Source organism: Argopecten irradians, chromosome 15 (genome assembly GCF_041381155.1).
Source record: "Argopecten irradians isolate NY chromosome 15, Ai_NY, whole genome shotgun sequence".
Taxonomy (NCBI): domain Eukaryota; kingdom Metazoa; phylum Mollusca; class Bivalvia; order Pectinida; family Pectinidae; genus Argopecten; species Argopecten irradians.
Window position 1 is genome coordinate 34,589,805 of NC_091148.1, and position 24,982 is coordinate 34,614,786.

General features: G+C 35.4%; 1 protein-coding gene and 1 long non-coding RNA gene across 3 annotated transcripts; one reads left to right on the forward strand and one right to left on the reverse strand.

Annotated features, from left to right (window-relative positions):
• Positions 1–1,516: 1,516 nt before the first annotated feature.
• LOC138309251 (uncharacterized) lies at positions 1,517–4,080 on the forward strand. The gene is made up of 3 exons (XR_011206227.1): positions 1,517–1,645; positions 1,724–1,842; positions 3,968–4,080. It is a non-coding gene; the product is annotated as an uncharacterized lncRNA (long non-coding RNA).
• Positions 3,600–24,973, reverse strand: LOC138309249 (E3 ubiquitin-protein ligase RNF19A-like). 2 transcript variants are annotated; one of them, XM_069250404.1, is made up of 11 exons: positions 24,888–24,973; positions 16,441–16,820; positions 16,009–16,224; positions 12,978–13,171; positions 12,610–12,754; positions 11,305–11,467; positions 10,432–10,540; positions 9,877–10,032; positions 8,929–9,169; positions 7,453–7,620; positions 3,600–6,978 (listed from the first exon to the last, which is right to left on the reverse strand). In XM_069250404.1, exons 2-11 carry the CDS (start codon positions 16,782–16,784, stop codon positions 6,225–6,227), a joined length of 2,490 nt encoding a protein of 829 aa, XP_069106505.1. In that variant the 5' UTR covers positions 16,785–16,820; positions 24,888–24,973; the 3' UTR covers positions 3,600–6,224. The 2 variants fall into 2 exon arrangements, with proteins under 2 accessions (XP_069106505.1, XP_069106504.1); XM_069250403.1 differs by having other exon boundaries at positions 24,814–24,972.
• Positions 24,974–24,982: the final 9 nt, after the last annotated feature.

Genomic DNA, 24,982 nt, shown 5'->3' on the forward strand with positions numbered 1-24,982 from the left:
AAGGTGTAAATAATGTCGACTGAAGCTAAAAGACAGGTCCCTGTGGTATTATAAACACGTCAACTGTAGCCAATAGACCGGTCCCTGTGGTATTATAAATACATCAAGTCGTCAGCTGTAGCTAATATACTGGTCACTACATCGACTGTAGCTGCCTGATAAGACTGACCTCTGTGGTATTATCAATATGTTAACCAGGTCTCTGTGGTATTATCCATGTCGACTGTAGCTACTAGACAGGTCCCTGTGGTATTATAAATACGTCGACTGAAGCTAAAAGTCAGGTCCCTGTGGTATTATCAATGTCGACTGTAGCTACTAGACAGGACCAGGTCCTGTGGTATTATCTATGTCGACTGTAGCTAATAGACAGATCCCTGTGGTATTATCAATATGCTGACCAGGTCCTGTGGTATTATCACTGTCGACTGTAGCTAAAAAACAGGTCCCTGTGGTGTTATCAATGTCGACTGAAGCTAAAAGTCAGGTAACTGTGGTATTATCACTGTCGACTGTAGCTAATAGACTGGTCCCTGTGGTATTATCAATATGCTGACCAGGTCCTGTGGTATTGTCAATGTCGACTGTAGCTAAAGACAGATCCCTGTGGTATTATCAATGTCAACTGTAGCTAAAGACAGATCCCTGTGGTATTATCAATATGTCCACTGTAGCTAATACACAGGTCCCTGTGGTATTAAAATACATCGACTGTAGCTAACAGAGCTGTGGTATTATAAATACATCAACTGTATCTAATAGACAGGTCCCTGTGGTATTATCAATATGATGACAAGGTCCTGTGGTATTATCAATGTCAACTTAACCTAATAAACAGATCCCTGTGGTATTATAAATACGTCGACTGTAACTAACAGACAGGTCCCAGTGGTATTATCAATGTTGACTGTAGCTTATAAACAGGTCCCTGTGTTATCATGAATATGTCAACTGTAGTTCATAGACAGATCCTTGTGGTATCATAAATATGCCTCCTCTTATAAAAATAACAAAACACAGCGCTTACGAGATAAAGCTAACAATAGTTTATGTATAAATCTTGACAATGTTTTCAATATCACAGACATAAAATTTCTCACATCAATAGCATATGTTGTATATCAATATTCCAGTTGACTACCCCCTGATTCATCACCTTTTCTGTGTGAATTACTAACCACACTCCGTATGGTAGATACCCATAGTAGCATCTAGAGTCAAAATTCAACTGGAATAATGCCTACATGAAGCAACCTTTTATAACGCACAGATCAGCTTCTTTATAAAAAGCATTATGGATAAAGGAAATAACAAAGGCAAAGACTTCAGTGCTGTTAATCAACTACATTTCAGGTTCAACAGATAAAATAACACAATCAAAGACAGCATTACTTCCAGTCGCTCGCTACCACTACACTTCACAGGTAACTAAGTTCTTTAATTTAATTGAATTTAATTGTAATTTGATTTATCTAATATCATGAAATATCACTCAACTTTAGAACCAAGATGAAACAGTTAAAAGTTCTGATTTACAATCAGATACGGATTATATCATATACAAGGTAATGTTTCATCCATTTTGATTGACTAATAAAATCCAAAAGTCTGCTTTTACTTAGCGAATGGCAAGCCAATGACAGAGGTCTGTGATAAGTTTGAATGGCTAGCCAATGACAGAGGTCTGTGATAAGTAAGTTTGAATGGCAAGCCAATGACAGAGGTCTGTGATAAGTAAGTTTGAATGGCTAGCCAATGACAGAGGTCTGTGATAAGTAAGTTTGAATGGCAAGCCAATGACAGAGGTCTGTGATAAGTTTGAATGGCTAGCCAATGACAGAGGTCTGTGATAAGTAAGTTTGAATGGCTAGCCAATGACAGAGGTCTGTGATAAGTAAGTTTGAATGGCAAGCCAATGACAGAGGTCTGTGATAAGTAAGTTTGAATGGCAAGCCAATGACAGAGGTCTGTGATAAGTAAGTTTGAATGGCAAGCCAATGACAGAGGTCTGTGATAAGTAAGTTTGAATGGCAAGCCAATGACAGAGGTCTGTGATAAGTAAGTTTGAATGGCAAGCCAATGACAGAGGTCTGTGTGATAAGTAAGTTTGAATGGCAAGCCAATGACAGAGGTCTGTGATAAGTAAGTTTGAATGGCTAGCCAATGACAGAGGTCTGTGATAAGTAAGTTTGAATGGCTAGCCAATGACAGAGGTCTGTGATAAGTAAGTTTGAATGGCAAGCCAATGACAGAGGTCTGTGATAAGTAAGTTTGAATGGCTAGCCAATGACAGAGGTCTGTGATAAGTAAGTTTGAATGGCAAGCCAATGACAGAGGTCTGTGATAAGTAAGTTTGAATGGCAAGCCAATGACAGAGGTCTGTGATAAGTAAGTTTGAATGGCAAGCCAATGACAGAGGTCTGTGATAAGTAAGTTTGAATGGCTAGCCAATGACAGAGGTCTGTGATAAGTAAGTTTGAATGGCTAGCCAATGACAGAGGTCTGTGATAAGTAAGTTTGAATGGCAAGCCAATGACAGAGGTCTGTGATAAGTAAGTTTGAATGGCTAGCCAATGACAGAGGTCTGTGATAAGTAAGTTTGAATGGCTAGCCAATGACAGAGGTCTGTGATAAGTAAGTTTGATACCAATGAAGAGGTCTGTGATAAGTAAGTTTGAATGGCAAGCCAATGACAGAGGTCTGTGATAAGTAAGTTTGAATGGCAAGCCAATGACAGAGGTCTGTGATAAGTAAGTTTGAATGGCTAGCCAATGACAGAGGTCTGTGATAAGTAAGTTTGAATGGCTAGCCAATGACAGAGGTCTGTGATAAGTAAGTTTGAATGGCAAGCCAATGACAGAGGTCTGTGAGTAAGTTTGAATGGCAAGCCAATGACAGAGGTCTGTGATAAGTAAGTTTGAATGGCAAGCCAATGACAGAGGTCTGTGATAAGTAAGTTTGAATGGCTAGCCAATGACAGAGGTCTGTGATAAGTAAGTTTGAATGGCTAGCCAATGACAGAGGTCTGTGATAAGTAAGTTTGAATGGCTAGCCAATGACAGAGGTCTGTGATAAGTAAGTTTGAATGGCAAGCCAATGACAGAGGTCTGTGATAAGTAAGTTTGAATGGCTAGCCAATGACAGAGGTCTGTGATAAGTAAGTTTGAATGGCTAGCCAATGACAGAGGTCTGTGATAAGTAAGTTTGAATGGCTAGCCAATGACAGAGGTCTGTGATAAGTAAGTTTGAATGGCAAGCCAATGACAGAGGTCTGTGATAAGTAAGTTTGAATGGCTAGCCAATGACAGAGGTCTGTGATAAGTAAGTTTGAATGGCAAGCCAATGACAGAGGTCGCTGTGATAAGTAAGTTTGAATGGCTAGCCAATGACAGAGGTCTGTGATAAGTAAGTTTGAATGGCAAGCCAATGACAGAGGTCTGTGATAAGTAAGTTTGAATGGCAAGCCAATGACAGAGGTCTGTGATAAGTAAGTTTGAATGGCAAGCCAATGACAGAGGTCTGTGATAAGTAAGTTTGAATGGCAAGCCAATGACAGAGGTCTGTGATAAGTAAGTTTGAATGGTAGCCAATGACAGAGGTCTGTGATAAGTAAGTTTGAATGGCTAGCCAATGACAGAGGTCTGTGATAAGTAAGTTTGAATGGCTAGCCAATGACAGAGGTCTGTGATAAGTAAGTTTGAATGGCTAGCCAATGACAGAGGTCTGTGATAAGTAAGTTTGAATGGCTAGCCAATGACAGAGGTCTGTGATAAGTAAGTTTGAATGGCTAGCCAATGACAGAGGTCTGTGATAAGTAAGTTTGAATGGCTAGCCAATGACAGAGGTCTGTGATAAGTAAGTTTGAATGGCTAGCCAATGACAGAGGTCTGTGATAAGTAAGTTTGAATGGCTAGCCAATGACAGAGGTCTGTGATAAGTAAGTTTGAATGGCTAGCCAATGACAGAGGTCTGTGATAAGTAAGTTTTAATAACTGAACATAACTGTCAGGATCTCTGTCACCCTTTAAAGTTAAACAATTCTAACTAATGTGATTCTTTAGTCGCCTTTGGTTATGCTGGTAATTGAACTTTTAAAAAATCTATTATAGAACAAATTTTTTTACTTTTTGACTCAAGTCAATAAATCAATAATTCATGAAGTATTCATCAGAAGTACTTATTCTCACCCTATATCAACACATGAACTACAATTAAGCTTAGACTCTTTCATATGTGGATAGTGTATCTTGTCAAACAGGTACTTTTACCGTAAAACTCTAATGGAGTGTATAGTCTGCTGAAATGTAGTTGATCTACAGTACACCACTAAGTAAAACATAACTGACAGTGGATGTTCTAATACATGAAAATTACTGTATAGTCTGTTATTTAACTCAAACAAGAAAATTAAATTTTATTGATTTTTAATTTTCCCAGTATAACATTAAGGGTATCAAACATTTCTTAACATCTAACAGATCAAATTTTTGCGATCAGAGCAATTTCCTGTGTAATTGTGAAAATATCATCGCCATTATAAACAGACTATATAGTAATTTTCATTGTAAACATAAAATGGATGGAGCACGAAAATTCTTTGTGACTTAACTCTGGTCACATTGTATATAGGAAATGGAGGCAACAAAATATTGTTAAACTCCTATCAAATTATGTTAAAAACATCAAAAATAGCACGATGACTCTAACACAAGTCATGGTACCACAGTGTTACCCTGGTCATCAAAATACATGTACACAGGACTTAGCCAATCAAACAACATGTATGCATACAGCAGCAACCAATCAGACAATGTGTACTATGTTGTAGCCAATCACACGACAGATGTATCCAGCCAATCAAATCTAAAGACTATATGTAGCAGGCCGCGGCCAATTTCAGATTAGCGACACATGTTACCAGCAATATTGTAGCCAATATATATGTAGACGATGTAATACATGTAATACAGTTGAATACTAGAGTTTAGCACTGTGGAAACAGCACAACATATACCCAGTACATAAACATGTGATTTAGCAGTTGTATCCAATTATATATATCCAATTAGAACAACTGCCAAACCGACAAAATTTAACACAGTCTTGGAGTTAATTATAAACTTTGCATGCCCACAAGATGTATAAAGGAACATACTAAAATCAAATACTGATAATTTCATTTGATATTAAAAACAAATTCTGTCAGCAAGAGAAATACATATGTATAAGCCATCAAGCAAGGTTCAAATCTCTTGCTATTTAATAGACATATATATAGATATTTGGTAGAGAGCCTTATAGTATCTTTATAGCACTATGAGAAGCACATTTATAAAGTATAACTTAACCCTGTATATCCTTATAAAGTGTCTGCTGGTCAGAGCTGTGTATCACACTCCAGAATAGCAACCTATTAACCAATTTACCCCTGAAGACACATGTAGGCTCTTCTAAATCAAAGACTAGACCAGTCCATTGTGAAATTTCAGGCGTGAATGAGTTAACGCATCTCATCTGACCACTGATGTGTCTGAACACGATACAGTAATTCAATACACACAGTTTGGGGTAATGGTCATTAAGATCAATTGGCAAATATCAAAATCAGTTTCTGACCTCAAAAGAAAAAAGATCATATATATTGAGACATTAAACTCCAGAGTTATGTAGATGCATTGTCATGTAGTAATAGAGGATATAGCTATATTCATACTTACACATCACACAAAAATTCACTTATACAACATATAACAGACAAAAATATAATAATAAATAGCTATCATGTCTACTCCATCTGATGAAGCAAACATTTAACAAAATACATAAAACAGCAATACTGTGTACACCATGTGGTGATTTTTTTGTACGAAGGAAAAGATCTTGTTCATTAAATCAAAAGGACAGCAAAATGTTACACATTTAATAGCTTTTTAAATGTCATTTTTCACAGTAATTCTCTACGTGGAACTCATTGACTTCATGAATGGATGGAATCGACACATTGCTGAAAGAGATAAATTAGCAATATAACTTGAGAGATTGGTGCCATGATCCCTCCTCCAGAAGTCTAAACATTCACCATATTAGCATGATACAGTCACATGATCAGATTTGCTGTCAAAAACATAATTTCATTACGGTTTTGACAAAATTATTAATAAATTCTGACAAAAAGGTTTTCAAAACGAAATGATGAAGTTTGTTCTTCATCTAATCTTAAAGCCCTATTTTAAAGGAACAGATTCCGACGTGCAATCTTTAAAATCGGATGTTGGTGAAATGCGTCCATTTTCACGTGCTAGTTCACAACTAAGACGTCTCAGGCGTGCTCCGTCCATAAGTGGCATCTTGGTATACATATAGTCCTCTTGACTCTGACTTTTACAGAGACTCCCGTCACTTGCACTAAAACATCCACTCATCAGTGCAGACGTCGACATCGACTTCCTGTTGGCAGCCGAGATCAATTTCTTTGCCGACGATGGTCTATCGCTCTCGACCTCCGGCAGAGTATCCTCGCTAGTCGTGTCTGCTAGAGGTGCAGAGCTCTCTATGAATGAATCTGATAGTTTCGTCTGCACCATGTCTGTAGTACTATCTTTATATTTCACAAACTCCTCACTTAGTGTAGGCGACACAATGTCGTCCGTCTGGAAATTCTGTAGACTTACTTTCTCGGCGAAGTGCACACCACACTGATCAGTTGACTTGTCACAATAGTTACCATTGAATCGTTTACACTTGCGACATTTGAATGAGTTATTTTTTTGTTCCTCGCCTCCTAAACACATATTAGTACTACATCCTGATGTAGGAGAACTCTGGCCAGACACGTTACGGTTCCTGTGTTCCGAGGATATAGCACCGAGACTGGTGCTGCCACCGCTGTTGTTACGTCCTCGAGACGACTGAGATACGACATCGACCTGCACCTCGTACGGCGAGGTAGTAGTGGTAATTGAAGCACTATCTTTGTCTCTGAAATAAGAAATCATTTCTGTTATCGAGAAATACAAATAAATATGGCGCACAAAACATTGACAAAAAGTCAACATTCAAGAAAAACATACTTTAATATCAAACATTATTACACTTTGTTAGAATATAACGACCATCACCAATGACTATGTTAAAGCTACTATGCAAAACATATGGGATATTCATGTAAAGAAATTGTATTAAAACATTGCCTTTTAGCTCTATTTCTCATGCCTAAATTTTTTTTAAATGTCATTCTTATTTCAGTACCCCAAATATTGACTATAAATCTCTTAATCAGATGGGTTTGTAACATTTATACAAGAAGTAAGGTTTATATGCAATCACAGAGATATTTATTTACAAATTTAATGTGATCGCAAAATTCCCAAAAGTAAATGGCATGCAAAAGAACAATGGCTTACAGCAACACACTAGCTAGTGGAACCGGATGACAATGGTTGTGTATCTTACCTATAGCCTGCTATAGAGCCTGCTAGGGCCTTCGTGCTGGCGTCATCACTAAATGAAATGGTGGTTGACTTCTCACCAATACTTAGGTTGGCCGACTCACTGCTGAAGCTGTTCCTCTTAGTTAGAGGGGTGTTGTTCATGGACACCATATCAGCCTGTACTTCTAGTCTGTAGAACACAAAACGGGTAATCATTATAGGGAAAACACAAAACAGGTAATCATTAAAGGGAAAACACAAAACAGGTAATCATTATAGGGAAAACACAAAACAGGTAATCATTAAAGGGAAAACACAAAACAGGTAATCATTAAAGGGAAAACACAAAACAGGTAATCATTAAAGGGAAAACACAAAACAGGTAATCATTAAAGGGAAAACACAAAACAGGTAATCATTAAAGGGAAAACACAAAACAGGTAATCATTACAGGGAAAACACAAAACAGGTAATCATTAAAGGGAAAACACAAAACAGGTAATCATTATAGGGAAAACACAAAACAGGTAATCATTATAGGGAAAACACAAAACAGGTAATCATTATAGGGAAAACACAAAACAGGTAATCATTATAGGGAAAACACAAAACAGGTAATCATTAAAGGGAAAACACAAAACAGGTAATCATTAAAGGGAAAACACAAAACAGGTAATCATTAAAGGGAAAACACAAAACAGGTAATCATTAAAGGGAAAACACAAAACAGGTAATCATTAAAGGGAAAACACAAAACAGGTAATCATTATAGGGAAAAACACAAAACTGGTAATCATTATAGGGAAAACACAAAACTGGTAATCATTAAAGGGAAAACACAAAACAGGTAATCATTAAAGGGAAAACACAAAACAGGTAATCATTAAAGGGAAAACACAAAACAGGTAACCATTATAGGGAAAAACACAAAACTGGTAATCATTAAAGGGAAAACACAAAACAGGTAATCATTAAAGGGAAAACACAAAACAGGTAATCATTAAAGGGAAAACACAAAACAGGTAATCATTAAAGGGAAAACACAAAACAGGTAATCATTAAAGGGAAAACACAAAACAGGTAATCATTATAGGGAAAACACAAAACAGGTAATCATTAAAGGGAAAACACAAAACAGGTAATCATTATAGGGAAAACACAAAACGGTAATCATTAAAGGGAAAACACAAAACAGGTAATCATTAAAGGGAAAACACAAAACAGGTAATCATTAAAGGGAATTTACACAAAACAGGTAATCATTAAAGGGAATTTACACAAAACTGGAAATACATTGGGCATTTGAGTAAGCATGATGTACAGGTTAAAAATTACAAAATTCAACTGTATATTTAATTCAAACTTCAATTTAAGAAAAAATCTTTGCAAAATCTGAAAATAATTCTGTGTTAATTTGCGAATACTGTAATAAAGGTTCCACATTTCGTCAAACTTTTCACATCATATTCTACAATACTAACAGTTAGTCGACACTTACTTGTTCTGAAAGCAGCCTACGACATATGACCCCCCACAGAGGCTGCCGTTGAGACTGGAGCCAGCCAGAGCTCGGTTACTGGCCGAGTCGCGGTCACTCTCGTCCCTGATCACACCGACACGCTCCATGTGGCTACCACTGGCACTAAGACTGCCAGTCATACCGACGGATGCCTCACCAATACTAGGGGCTATACTAGGGTTAGCTACATTGTGTCCTGTGCCTACACTCTGGTTATCACCTGTAGAAACAAATTACACGATCCATCAACAATCCTGAACTTAGGAATTCTCTGTAGGAAAGCATTACAGAAATTATGGAAACTAAGATTTTCCACTAATGTTTTTTTTTTTTTTTTTTTTTAAATTGAAGTTAAGAAGTTACTTCGTCATCAACAATCCTTAACTTATGGAAATTAATGGAAGTTAACTGGAGATTTCCACCTATTTTTTTGTAATGCTATTCTTACTAAAATGTTAAGTTAAGGAATTCATTAAAGTTAAGAAATAATGATGAAACATTCTGCAGAAAATATTTTACCTGAAAAAAAACTCGGAAGCAAATATGTTTCCTACATAATACAATCTTTCATTTACAAACCCAGAATGGAAACACTCTCTAGAAGTTATCAAAATTTCGTCTGAACATACACAGATCAAATATGTACTACATTTAACTAGAAACTGTAAGACAACAATACCAGGTATTTTCTAATATCTACGGAGTCAGCAATATCATCACGATACTAATATAGAGCAACATGACTGACCTGAAGGGCGATCATTAACTCATTCACCCCTGAAACTTTATAATGGACCAATCCAACCTTGGAACTGGAGTAATTCAAATGTATCAACAGGGATGAATGAGATAAAAGGTGTTGAATTTATCTGATACACATCATCGATACTTCCAAAATGTAGGATTTAAAATATAGAGTTACTGTACCTGCGTAAACACTTGGTTGTCCTGTGGTTTCGTTTTCATCAAAATCGAAACGTACGCCCCCTTTGTGTGTGGTGGTTACCCCACATCCTCCACTGCGACACAACGAGATTGGAACTACTCCGTAAACATACGCCAGGAGAATGGGAACACCAATACCTGGGGAACAGTCATACACATTTGTGGAGAGAGTCACTTTATACATCCTTTACAATATTTCAGATTCAGAAATTTCATTTATTGCACGAAACATCTTGTGTAAGTAAATATAAATTTCAGTCCAAGATTACATAAATGCTGATCATGAAATGAGAATTATTAACAATGAATTCTCAAAAGCATGTTTCATAACTTGCTTTTTTTTTTAAAACTTTTTTTTTTATTTCAACTCATTCACTGGTAGAAGGTGGGACCAATTTTATCAAAGATTAGAAAATTCCTTAGTTAAGAGCGATTCTTTTCTACTCCTTTCTGACCAAGCCTTTTACTTGACCTACTGAGAGTCCAGACAAACCTATTACTTGACCTACTGAGAATTCATTATGAGATGTTACGTACCGACAGCCAGTCCCGCTATGACTGGAGACACCAGTATAGACACGGTCACACCACCAGTGATAGCCATGTTACGTCTGTGACGCGAGCTGTGCTCGTATTTGGAGTGGAGCTGTATACAAAGTAGCAATCATTAGTGAAATACAGGAGTAAAAGTTAAGTAAGCACTAACCTTTTTTCTTGGAAAGTTATTCCTATGCACAAATATATACTGTAAAGAACAAAGATCACTTAGTTCTTTCCTATGGACAATTTCATAATTCTGTATGTGAGAGAAAGAAAATATTCAACTTTAAATTATTGATCTGAGTCCTACTATGTATTATTTCTTAACCTATTTTTTAACATTTTATGAATGGTAGCCTCTCTGTAAATTATACAAATCTCTATTATCCTTTATCTGTAAATTATACAAATCTCTCTATTATCTTTTATCTGTAAATTATACAAATCTCTCTATTATCATTTATCTGTAAATTATACAAATCTCTATTATCTTTTATCTGTAAATTATACAAATCTCTCTATTATCTTTTATCTGTAAATTATACAAATCTCTATTATCTTTTATCTGTAAATTATACAAATCTCTATTATCTTTTATCTGTAAATTATACAAATCTCTATTATCTTTTATCTGTAAATTATACAAATCTCTATTATCTTTTATCTGTAAATTATACAAATCTCTATTATCTTTTATCTGTAAATTACACAAATCTCTATTATCCTTTATCCAATAAATAGTTAGCAATGTGTCATTCTTAGATTAACACATTGACATAATGGTAATTACTTTGTTTATTCCTATAACTCTAAAACTGACATAACCAATACAATGTTGTTCTGAATGAGTAGTGGTTTGTGTAACCTCACCTTCCTGCCGACCCAGACAGGCAGTCCGATGACCATGGCGGGCACCGCTATCCCAGCTATCAGTGTTATCCCCACAGGGGCCCCTACCAGGGTACCTAACTGCCAGAGGATCTTCTTCTTACGGCTCCACGGCTTCTTACCCCAAAACGTACAACCTGATGGACTGTAGGAGAAGAACGATTTTTATAAAAACATTTAACAGGAGAGATTGATGACTAAATAGAGTCAGTGTTTATTTGTTTTGAGACAAACCTGTTAAGTTCTTGATTCAATGAATGCCATTACAACCCTGGTTATTCGATTAAAATGTACATCTAAGGTGTACATGGTACGGTAATGTGTTCAATGATCCATAGAGATATTCTCAGGTGTATAAATTCAAACGGCCTGTGCTACAGTTTTGTCTAATCAGAAGCCTTCATAGATCAGCATGGATACGGATGAATGGTGTTAGAACGGCAGAGGACTAACAATTATTAGGTCAGATAAACAGTTACAATTATATATATTTTTTTTTTCAAAATAAATTGCAATCTTTCATATATTTAGAATAAATTTCAAATAAGGAAATGTTTTTTTTTTTTAACCATATATTTGAGTCCTGACATAATAATTGTTTTATTTTGGTCATTGACCTAGTATTGGTTTTATTTTGGTCATTGACCTTATATTGGTTTTATTTTGGTCATTGACCTAATATTGGTTTTATTTTGGTCATTGACCTAATATTGGTAATATTTTGAGTGTTAACATAATAATTGTTTTATTTTGGTTTAACATAATAATTGTTTATTTTGAGTGTTATCATAATATTGTTTTATTTTGGTCATTGACCTAATATTGGTTTTATTTTGGTCATTGACCTTATATTGGTTTTATTTTGGTCGTTGACCTAATATTGGTTTTATTTTGGTCGTTGACCTAATATTGGTTATATTTTGAGTGTTAACATAATAATTGTTTTATTTTGGTCATTGACCTAGTATTGGTTTTATTTTGGTCATTGACCTTATATTGGTTTTATTTTGGTCTCATTGACCTTATATTGGTTTTATTTTGGTCTTGACCTAATATTGGTTATATTTTGAGTGTTATATAATTGTTTTATTTTGGTCATTTGACCTAGTATGTGTTTTATTTTGGTCATTGACCTAATATTGGTTTTATTTTGGTCATTGACCTATATTGGTTTTATTTTGGTCGTTGACCTAATATTGGTAATAATATTTTGAGTGTTAACATTTGTTTATTTTGAGCATTGACCTAATATTGATTATATTTTCATAGTCCTGAATGAAGTCCTACCTTAGGTAATGTAGATCAGAGATCTCCTTCATACACAGCCAACAGAACTCGGCACCACAAACGGGACAGGCCATGTGGTTACAGGAGCCATCGTTCATCTTCATGATGAAAGCACCACATCTAGGACAGGGCTTGATATCATCTTCTGTAAATAAGTTGTACAGCAGAATTTCTTTAAAAGATTTTTAGCTTATTTGTGAAGCATTAGATGCCAATGATTAATTCATGTACAGAACATGACAGCTGGAGAAATATGACAATGTAATGATCTAACACTATCAGACAATAGCATATGATTAAAATATTGTTATCTATGAAAACCAAAGCCCTGACCCTAGACAGCGTTACTGTGGTTACAGTTTCCTTACTTTGTGAGTCGTTATCGTGACTGTAGCTGAGCGAGGCTGATCTCATGTTTGGGGAGCGTTCCGCGCGCGCGGCGTCACACGTTTTGTTGGGATGCCAGTGTTGTTTACAGTGATAACAGAAGTTCGTGTCACAGCCGGGTCGCTCGCATCTCAGTTTGGGGCAGCCAGCACAGCCAGTGGCTATCACGGCGTATCTGAAACAGTCGGATTTATACAACATGTTCTACGGAGAAATATTATCTTATTGGGTACTACATGTTCTATGGAGAAATATTTTATCTTATTGGGTACTACATGTTCTATGGAGAAATATTGTTATCTTATTGGATACTACATGTTCTATGGAGAAATATTGTTATCTTATTGGATACTACATGTTCTATGGAGAAATATTGTTATCTTATTGGATACTACATGTTCTATGGAGAAATATTGTTATCTTATTGGGTACTACATGTTCTATGGAGAAATATTGTTATCTTATTGGATACTACATGTTCTATGGAGAAATATTGTTATCTTATTGGATACTACATGTTCTATGGAGAAATATTTTTATCTTATTGGATACTACATGTTCTATGGAGAAATATTTTATCTTATTGGATACTACATGTTCTATGGAGAAATATTTTATCTTATTGGATACTACATGTTCTATGGAGAAATATTTTTATCTTATTGGATACTACATGTTCTATGGAGAAATATTTTATCTTATTGGATACTACATGTTCTATGGAGAAATATTGTTATCTTATTGGATACTACATGTTCTATGGAGAAATATTGTTATCTTATTGGATACTACATGTTCTATGGAGAAATATTTTATCTTATTGGGTACTACATGTTCTATGGAGAAATATTGTTATCTTATTGGATACTACATGTTCTATGGAGAAATATTTTATCTTATTGGGTACTACATGTTCTATGGAGAAATATTGTTATCTTATTGGATACTACATGTTCTATGGAGAAATATTGTTATCTTATTGGATACTACATGTTCTATGGAGAAATATTGTTATCTTATTACTCTGTCACTATCACAACATATACATATATCTTCTTGAAATACGTGCAAAGACTCTTATCACTTTTTCCTTACATGCCCAAAATATCACATTATACGACAGACATTATTAAACGATCTTCATTGGTACCCCGGTGACATCACATTAGATACAGTACTAAGAGGAGATGCAGATTTAGAAAATGATGCTAACCTTAATATTGCAAAGGCAGTCCAAATTTATATTGTTAGTACTGGCAGGTTTTGACATAATGAGCATCCTACCCAATTTCCTATATCTACCCCGTATCTTAGTTGATAAATAGATTACATGTTATACATATGTCAACAGTATAAATTAGTTGTATCTGCTGGCTGGTGTAGTTGAAAGATTTTCAAGAAAGGAATGGCTTCGAGTGGATCTTCAGTGCAATGTCTTCTATGGAATGTGTATAATGGACAACGTTTTAAGTCAGATAACTATGTATACAATTATCACTTTTACAAATAATTATAAGTTAATAAATAACTATTCTCCTCTCCTATACTCCTCTATCTTTCCCTTTTCTCCTTTATTCTTAAAATAGAAAATTTTGATTCATATTATATATATGTATTGTCTTCATTGCTGTCCATTATGTATATATTCATATTATGTGTTCGGGAGAGGACGTTACTAAGTTGGCAAAACTTGTGTCCAATCCCTGTTGTCAATAATTTACGACAATAAAAATATGTTTAAAATAATGAAAAATTTACATAAATCTTTTGTAAACATACTTATTCTTGTGTTGTTATCTAATTTTTAATTTTAGCATACAGGTGATCTTTTGTAAACATACCTATTCTTGTGTTATCTAATTTTAGCATACAGGTGATCTTTTGTAAACATACTTATTCTTGTGTTATCTAATTTTAGCATACAGGTGATCTTTTGTAAACATACTTATTCTTGTGTTATCTAATTTTAGCATACAGGTGATCTTTTGTAAACATACTATTCTTGTGTTATCTAATTTTAGCATACAGGTGATCTTTTGTAAACATACCTATTCTTGTGTTATCTAATTTTAGCATACAGGTGATCTTTTGTAAACATACTATTCTTGTGTTATCTAATTTTAGCATACAGGTGATCTTTTGTAAACATACCTATTCTTGTGTTATCTAATTTTAGCATACAGGTGATCTTTTGTAAACATACCTATTCTTGTGTTATCTAATTTTAGCATACAGGTGATCTTTTGTAAACATACCTATTCTTGTGTTATCTAATTTTAGCATACAGGTGATCTTTTGTAAACATACTATACATTATTCTTGTGTTATCTAATTTTAGCATACAGGTGATCTTTTGTAAACATACCTATTCTTGTGTTATCTAATTTTAGCATACAGGTGATCTTTTGTAAACATACCTATTCTTGTGTTATCTAATTTTAGCATACAGGTGATCTTTTGTAAACATACCTATTCTTGTGTTATCTAATTTTAGCATACAGGTGATCTTTTGTAAACATACCTATTCTTGTGTTATCTAATTTTAGCATACAGGTGATCTTTTGTAAACATACCTATTCTTGTGTTATCTAATTTTAGCATACAGTGTAAACATACTTTCTTTGTTACTTTGTAAACTTGTAAATACCTATTCTTGTGTTATCTAATTTTAGCATACAGGTGATCTTTTGTAAACATACCTATTCTTGTGTTATCTAATTTTAGCATACAGGTGATCTTTTGTAAACATACTTATTCTTGTGTTATCTAATTTTAGCATACAGGTGATCTTTTGTAAACATACTTATTCTTGTGTTATCTAATTTTAGCATACAGGTGATCTTTTGAAAATTAGCAGAATTATTAATACACATAATCACTATAATGGCTATATCTAAACCATATACCATATTTTGCAGAGTATCAACTGCACTGGAATATAATTATATGTCTCTGTATTTCATGGCTGGGCAAAAATATATTTTCTGAAGCAGTGACCTTAGCAAAACTCACCCACAGTCAGGAGCGGGACACCATCGAGCGTCAGGGTCGGACACAAGCACACGGCGCACCATGAAATCCTCGTACTTGCCCATGAGTGAATCATTCTGTAGGATCAGTCTAATGTCATTAGGATGGAATTTCTCGGGACACTCGGGACATGATATGTTGATACGGCTTTCTGAAATCTCTATCTTCAGGTAGGTCTGTAGGCAAGTGATGCAGTTCCTGTGAAGTCAATAGCACAAGGTCAAGTACAGAAATTCTAAACTGAAAGTATAACACTCACTACAATATAAACAACGAACTGTCAAACCCAGAACATTCAAATGTGTAGGCTCATGTCATAATGAATCTTGGGATCAAAAACATATAACTGGTAGGTATAATTGATGTATATTTTATAATTACTTATCATAGAATTCAGAATTATAAGACTCTCACCTGTGGTGACAGGTCATAATCTCAGGGAAATCTTCTAATGGCCGCTCCTTAACACAAATAGGACACTCGAGGAGTGAGCCTCCGTTGGCCGTCGTCTTGACCACCTGGGGCTGGGCACTAGATGTGATGGAATGTTGTGTGATACTGTCGCGGTCTGATGGAACACTCAGGCTCATCTCCGACCGACCCGAGTCCGAATCAAGACTCACTCTGGATCTCGAGCGTCGACTTCCAGTGGAGTAGAAGATCCTTCGTAGAGAGAATCTGGTGCCATTTTTACGACGCTCCGATCCCTTGGAGTTAGCCGAGGAGACAGACACGACTTCCGAGTCCCGCTTCTTCATGTTGGAATGGTTTGTCTCCCTACAGTGTAGATAGATCTGTGGAACACACAACACAAAACCATGACAGAACATGTCCTGATAAAGAATACCGCTGTTATGTATATACTCAGTTGGAAGTATAATCTTTATCAGTAACACATCAACATACGAAGTAGAGATATCTGTTTACCTGCTGCACAGCTTGGTACGATGATAATCAGTCTATATAATGACCAATACACTATGTACAAATCACAGATAATGACTTTAAAAGGACAATGTACATTCACCTCTCTCTTTTGTCAACAAAAATATTTTCATTCATTCAAGTCAAGTTTGGCTGAGGTCATCTATGTTATGTTTGATTTCTCTAGCTGAGTTATAATAATATTAATGCATATATTGCCCCTTCAAATCTGATACATTTATATATAGTTAATGACACGACTTTGTCTTAAAACGAATGTGCCATCCAATTTAGTCCGCCCTGATTACAGGGCCCAATTTCACGAGCATTCCTCAAATTTAAGGAATTCTGTAACTTAAATATCTCCATAAGAAAGCATTACAGATTTTTAAGGAAGGCTACTTAACTTAAGATTTTTCCCTTAACTTCTTCAATGCTTTCCTATGGAAAATTTTAAGTTTCGGAATTCATTTAAGTTAAGGATTGTTCCTAAAGCTGGGTCCAGAACTGGAAATCATCAGAGATCATGAGTAGTGGCTAGCTGGGTACACAAGTAAAAGCCTGTGCCATATATCAGACAAAAAGTTATAACGGATACAAAACTATCAACATCCAGCTGGTTAACACATGACATTTTTCTGTGGTTAATCCCAGTCAGCAACAATCCAAAGTCCATCCAAACTTTTCACAACAACAACAATTCATCATTTAACCCATCAAAATTGAGCAAATGGTTGACATTCATGCTGTATGTACATGTATAGGTACCTATCATTAAAACACCTGTAGTGGCACAGGTCTATATACTTCTGTCCCCATAAATCATGGTAAATGTAGGAGTATATATGTCAATAGGTAGATTGGGGCACTCATCATTACCGACCCAGAGAGGCTAATAAAATATACCTATCTACATCAACAAGTCCTAGATATACCTGTACCATAGCAGAAATCCTACCTACTGGTATATATATACCATAACAAAAACAGAGGAATAAAGAATACATCTAATACGTTCTAAATACCTCTAGATGGTCATAACACAAGTGACATAGAAAACAATGATATCTAATGAGCACTAAATATCTGTAGATAACATATCAAAGCTGACACATAAACAATATACAAAGTACTACATACCTAAACTGATAATAATAGACTGCAAGCTAAAGTTACCACAATCTACCTATCTCCTTACAGTATCATCTGGTGTACAGCTAGTGCATTTGTATATAAACACAACCTAATCTATCAATATAGTGTAAGGTGGAATTTATTCTTAGAAATGACATTTATCTATAAGTATAATCTAGATTATTACTTATATTAAAGTGAAGATGGATGATTCACTTTGTTTGCTAAATGAATGATGAGACCAAGGGTGTAGGAAAACCATTTTTCTTGACATGTATGAATAAGAAAAAGAACTTACTAGATCAGGAAAATCAAAATCACATTGCAGGGTTCTCTCTCTCACTCTCTCTCTGAGATGCTCTGTCTCTCTGGATCTCTTATTAATATATCAAAAGCACTTTTTTTCTTAATCAAAAATCAAGTTTTATAATATGATAGGCTGGGGTAATTATATATACATGCCATTTGTAATCTTAAGTACTAAGGGGGTATGGAACAAATACCTAACAACTAGTGCTTGATTTTTTTCCCACAATGCTTTTGCTATAAATAAAGATTTCTGATAAGGAACAAACAAGTTTCCCTGAAAATCAACACATTATCCTTATATGGCTATATTTATGTCGACCATTAATATATATACAATTTATTATGATTCACTTACACAAGCCTGTGGTCAGATAATCTGGCAAACTTACAACTGCAGTATCTAGATCTCCTTGTTCTAATTATAGTCACAGACCTCAAGCTTTGTTAAAAGTCACAAAACCACATAAACCCATGTATGTAAAATTCTCCTTTTCGTCCCTCAGATCTTTAATTTTGAGTCATCCCATCATTTATGCAATTTCAAAATGACAACCCTCAAGGATGCTGGCCATTAAAGATAAGCAGATGATCCTTTAATATAAGTTGCCTTGAATTACAATCCACTTGTCCACTTTTGGGCTCTCAAGGACTCATCCCCACTATACAATGAACCAATAATAACTTGCATAGTTATAATGATGTTTTCATTGGATTAAATTCTAATAATGGTTTAAAATTGATAATTTGTTCTTTTGACAGACATAACAACTTACAAAATAAATGCCACATAGATCATCACCATAGTCATTTTGTTACGTAATATAGATATATATCATACAATGTTGCAGTAGTGGCCTTTGTCAATCTGATAAGGAAATACAAATTAAACTGCAAGCGAATACACTGCTAATGTCAGGAAAACATATAATCAATACTACCGGCCTGAGAGTTTCCTAGATTCTACTGTTAGGTGATATGGTCCTCTTCAAAATATCCTAAAGTTACAAGTCATGTATATAATCACAGTTCTGATTTGTACGTAATGTAGCTTGGAAACAAAATTAGGAATACAATTTAATATTTACAATTACATGTGTAACCTATATATATATATACCATATAACCTATATATATATATACCATATAACGACCTCATCATCGTACATAAGTACACAGTTAATCAGACATGACTGTATATTGATAAATGAGCACTTGTGTCACGACTTAATCCTATATTAATGTTGTCACAACTGTATGTGTGTGTCAGACTCCTCAGCTACAGTATATACCATGAATCACAAGAGTAACAAACACTAGACTGTTTGTCCATTTTATAACTTTATGTCTGTCACTGTACTTCCGCCTCTCGGAGAACTACACACATTCCTCTCACTTATTATTGCGATCTGTTTAAAATACAAATCCTTATTATCACAATGTTGGATAAGAGGATCTGACAACATCCCATTTGGGGTCAGGTCCAGGTGACCTGGTAGATGGATAATCAAATTGCTGCCTGCAAAAATCTTGAAGGTGAATTTCAGGGAACAAAATGGTTTGGCAAAGCTGTCAGATTTATTTTCGTGTACTTAGTCATCTCACCCAAAGAGCATAACAAAGCTAATTGTATATGTACGTTGGGGCGTAATGGCATTGTCAATTGATGTAGCAATGTACACGTGGTATAAAGGTCATCCGAACATGTCATGACCCCTTATGGGATGTTGTCAGATCCTCTATTGAACAGAGTTGTTGTTATTGTCACTTCTAACAATTTTTTAATTCATTTTAACATACCTGGTATACAATATGTAGTCACTACACTAGAGTCAGTCTTATAGGCGTATGTATATCAGGGTTTACATTTACACTAGCGCTGTCTCCCTTTTTTAGCATAGAGAATCAATAGGACCCATTCTTTTTCTCTGGAACTCCATTCCACTTATATATGGGGACTACAGGGCTTTCTGCCAGATTTAGAGCTGAATCGGCTCCATTACAATATGTCTCCATATTTTTCCAATTGAAGCATAATTAAATTTTCCCCGAAATAAAATAAATTTGAAAATTATCCAAAAAGTTTGATTAACTAGATCAGAGCCCAGTTTTGTGAACATTCCTTAACTCAAGGAATTCCTTAACTTAAATTTCCCCATAGAAAAGCATAAGAAAAGTTCAGGAAAAATCTTAAGTTAAGGAGCCTTTCTTAAAATCTGTAATGCTTTCTTATGGAGAATTTTAAGTTAAAGCTTTAGGTTCCTTATATTTAAGGAATGTTCATGTAACTGTGCCCTGGATTTTAGATATTTTTTGTGTTTTCTTCAGACAATTTGCAAGAACATAATTTCCAGGTAGCTAATTCCCACCCCCCCCCATATCTTTATAGATGCTGCCACACATTTGTGCACAATTAAAAATTCAAAGCCACAGACAGTCAGGAACCATTCTCAAAATCCTGAAACTCAAATATTTTTTTCACTTTGCTTTAAACCTGAAACCAGTATGGTAAATTTCTCAACTTCCTTGAAAGACATAAATAATTATGTCAATACCTATTTGTCAGGGAAAACCACCAACTTGTGTATAATACACAAACTAGTCTATTATAACCCGATTGGAGTATGGCTTTGTTACTAAAAGTAGCCTAAATCACTGAAATCTCAACTTTTATGTTACTATTAAACAAATTGCATTAATATTAGCAATTTACGGGGCACGTCCTGTACGCGTCCCTTTCAGATGTAACGCATCATTTTATTATAGTTTGCATTCGTGGACGTGTCCCGATTTCAGTGGCAAAGTCACACATTTTTTGGGACATTGCATTGGAACGCACCCAAAAATTTGCAATCGAATGCACCCCAAAAAATGGTGGCCTTGACAGGTGAGTCGGCTGGCCGAAAACACAGGTAAACTAACCGAGGTACGGACGCAAAATGCCAACAAGGCATGACAATTAGATTATGAATGGCAATTACCAATTCATTAACACCTCAGGCCCAATATCTTGGGTTCTGTCAGTGGATATTTTTGGCACATGACCAATTTTCATTTTGTTATGGTTGGCATGTTGTGTACTGTGGTGAGTAATAGCACTAGTGCTGAGCTTTCGTCTGCTATTTGATCAGTCAATTATCGGTTGTAAATTTAACATTTTGTTTGAATCCATATACTGAGTGTATATTATGTTTCATTTTTCAAACCTCTTTGACAATATACATAATGTATTTGACGTCATTTCTGTGTTGATCAATTAGCTAGGCTGCCTTTGCGTTGTATTTTTTAAAGACAGATTACCTTTCGATTCGAAAACCAGTTTTCACAACAGCATGCAGTATATAAATTATGCATTAAAAATAAATGTGGAATGACCAGCAATTTATGTAGATTTTTTAAGGCAAGTCCAGAACACTAATTTTCAAATTTTAATGAGTCCTAGTACAAAGAAATATAGAGAGTTCTAAAAATTTCGGTGAGTCCCACAAGGAAATTCATGAGTCCAGGACTCATTTAGGCAAGTCCCGTAAATCACTGAATGACAATGAAAAATTAATTAGATTGATAAGATTGGCTATAAAAATGATATTACAAGGAAATATTTTATCACTTTTTTAGTGCATGGGAGCACACCACCTAAATATGTAACACAACATGTTAAACAGTAAATACAAATGTGTAACTGGTTTACATAAAGATTTAAATGACATAATTTTAAATAAATGATTTTTAATGAAATAATTAGATTTGAAATGTTTAGATAATATGTTATTTTAAAAGCATAATTTAACACATTTTTTCCCCAATTAAATGATATATTTTGAAATAAATCATACAGGAATGTGCTATTGCGAGGATTCGCATATATTTTGGGACTCACAGATTTTGTCTGGGACTCACCATTTCTAAAAGTGGATATCTCCACTAGTGATGTGTGCCAGTATGGGAACCAATTGTTTCTGTAATAGACGCTTACAAGAGGTAGGTCAATCTGACTTGATTTTCCAGAATAAAGTTAAGAAGGCTCGAGTAGGGATTCCGACAAGAGACATATGTCAAATGTCCGAATATGAAAGAGTCTCGAGGAGGAATCTCATTAGGGATTAATACTGTATTTAAACACTCTAAGTGCCAAGCTGTTTCTGAATTCACAAGAAAAATAATCTGTAACCACTATTTCAATTTTCCCAGACCAAGCATTTATATCTCTATTCATCTATGAATAATAAAAATTTAAATAAAAAATTTTTAAAACAAAAAGGGATTTTTGATCTATGTCTGACAAATGAAAAGGATCTTTCTCTGCTTTCAAAATTAATTCTTTTTCTGCTTTCAACTTTAAACATCAAAATCCAAGATGGTGTCGCAAATGCAATAGCAGAACTATACATATGATATTGAGAACAATCCCTTCAATACTTCTGAGAAAAACTATCAAAATCCAAGATGGCCACCGCGCCATCTGTTGACCGATCAGTCCCAAAATGCAATATCACACTAGGGCCTAGAGATACATATGAAATTTGAGAAGATCCCTCATGCTTTCTGAGAATACGGTAACAAACTTTAACTATCAAAATCCAAGATGGCTACCTGCGCCATCTTGTTGACGTCAGTCCAAAGCAATATGCACAACGGGGTCCTAGGGAACCTACATATGAAATTTGAGAAAGATCCTTTAGTGCTTTTTGAGAAATAGCGGTAACAAACTTTAACTATCAAAATCCAAGATGGCTACCTGGCGGCCATCTTGTTGACTGATCAGTCCCAAAATGCAATATGCACTACTAGGGTCCTAGGGGAACCTACGTATGAAATTTGAGAACAATCCCTTCAATACTTTCTGAGAAATAGCCGTAACAAACTTTTAACTATCAAAATCCAAGATGGCTGCTTGTCGGCCATCTTGTTGACCGATCAGTCCCAAAATGTAATATGCAGAACTAGGGTCCTAGAGGAACCTACATATGAAATTTGAGAACAATCCCTTCAATACTTTCTGAGAAATAGCGGTAACAAACTTTAACTATCAAAATCCAAGATGGCGGCTGGTCGGCCATCTTGTTGACCTATCATCCCAAAATGCAATATGCACAACTAGGGTCCTACAGGAACCTACATATGAAATTTGAGAAAGATCCCTTCAATACTTTATGAGAAATAGCGGTAACAAACTTTAACTATCAAAATCCAAGATGGCTGCCTGGCGGCCATCTTGTTGACCGATCAGTCCCAAAATACAATATGCACAACTAGGGTCCTAGGGGAACCTACATATGAAATTTGAGAAAGATCCCTTCAGTGCTTTCTGAGAAATAGCGGTAACAAACTTTAACTATCAAAATCCAAGATGGCTACCTGGCGGCCATCTTGTTGACCGATCAGTCCCAAAATGCAATATGCACTACTAGGGTCCTAGGGGAACCTACATATGAAATTTGAGAAAGATCCCTTCAGCACTTTCTGAGAATTAGCCGTAACAAACTTTAACTATCAAAATCCAAGATGGCGGCTGGTCGGCCATCTTGTTGACCGATCAGTCCCAAAATGCAATATGCACAACTAGGGTCCTACAGGAACCTACATATGAAATTTGAGAAAGATCCCTTCAGTACTTTCTGAGAAATAGCGGTAACAAACTTTAACTATCAAAATCCAAGATGGCTGCCTGGCGGCCATCTTGTTGACCGATCAGTCCCAAAATGCAATATGCACAACTAGGGTCCTAGGGGAACCTACATATGAAATTTGAGAAAGATCCCTTCAGTGCTTTCTGAGAAATAGCGGTAACAAACTTTAACTATCAAAATCCAAGATGGCTACCTGGCGGCCATCTTGTTGACCGATCAGTCCCAAAATGCAATATGCACTACTAGGTCCTAGGGGAACCTACATATGAAATTTGAGAAAGATCCCTTCAGTACTTTCTGAGAATTAGCCGTAACAAACTTTAACTATCAAAATCCAAGATGGCGGCTGGTCGGCCATCTTGTTGACCAATCAGTCCCAAAATGCAATATGCACAACTAGGGTCCTAGGGGAACCTACATATGAAATTTGAGAAAGATCCCTTCAGTACTTTTAGAGAAATAGCGGTAACAAGAATTGTTAACGGACGGACGGACGGACGGACGGAAGGACGGACGGACGGACGGAAGGACGGACGGACGACGGACCACGGACGAAAGGCGATTTGAATAGCCCACCATCTGATGATGGTGGCTAAAAAACCTGATAAACTTCAGTTGCATGCACTTTGATTGGTCTAAAGTTACGTCAAATATTACATCAAAACATCGATAACCAACAATAAATAACTCGTGCCGACAGAAAAGTGTACCCGCGATGTGTCAACAGATTTCAGAAAAAGGAAAACAAAATATTTCGTAATTTCCTAATCTAAATCATTTAAAGAGTTCTTACATTTAAAGTTTTCTACCGAAACCTTTCTTCTATGATGATTTGGTGAACTTTCTGTCCTCATCGTTATAACTCACACGGTGAAGTCTTTTGTTTCAATCCATCATAATGTTTTGATCCCATTTCCAAGATGGACACCACCCAGGCGGAAATGACGTAAAACTGTCGGATT

What these genes read in the sequence shown, in the direction of transcription:
- LOC138309249 (XM_069250404.1), bottom strand. Translation starts at nt 16,784, where the DNA reads ATGAAGAAGCGGGACTCGGAAGTCGTGTCTGTCTCCTCGGCTAACTCC. An exon ending in ATTATGACCTGTCACCACAG is followed by an intron (nt 16,225 to 16,440) that starts GTGAGAGTCTTA and finishes TTGACTTCACAG; the next exon opens with GAACTGCATCACTTGCCTAC. An exon ending in CTGTCTGGGTCGGCAGGAAG is followed by an intron (nt 10,541 to 11,304) that starts GTGAGGTTACAC and finishes CTTTGTATACAG; the next exon opens with CTCCACTCCAAATACGAGCA.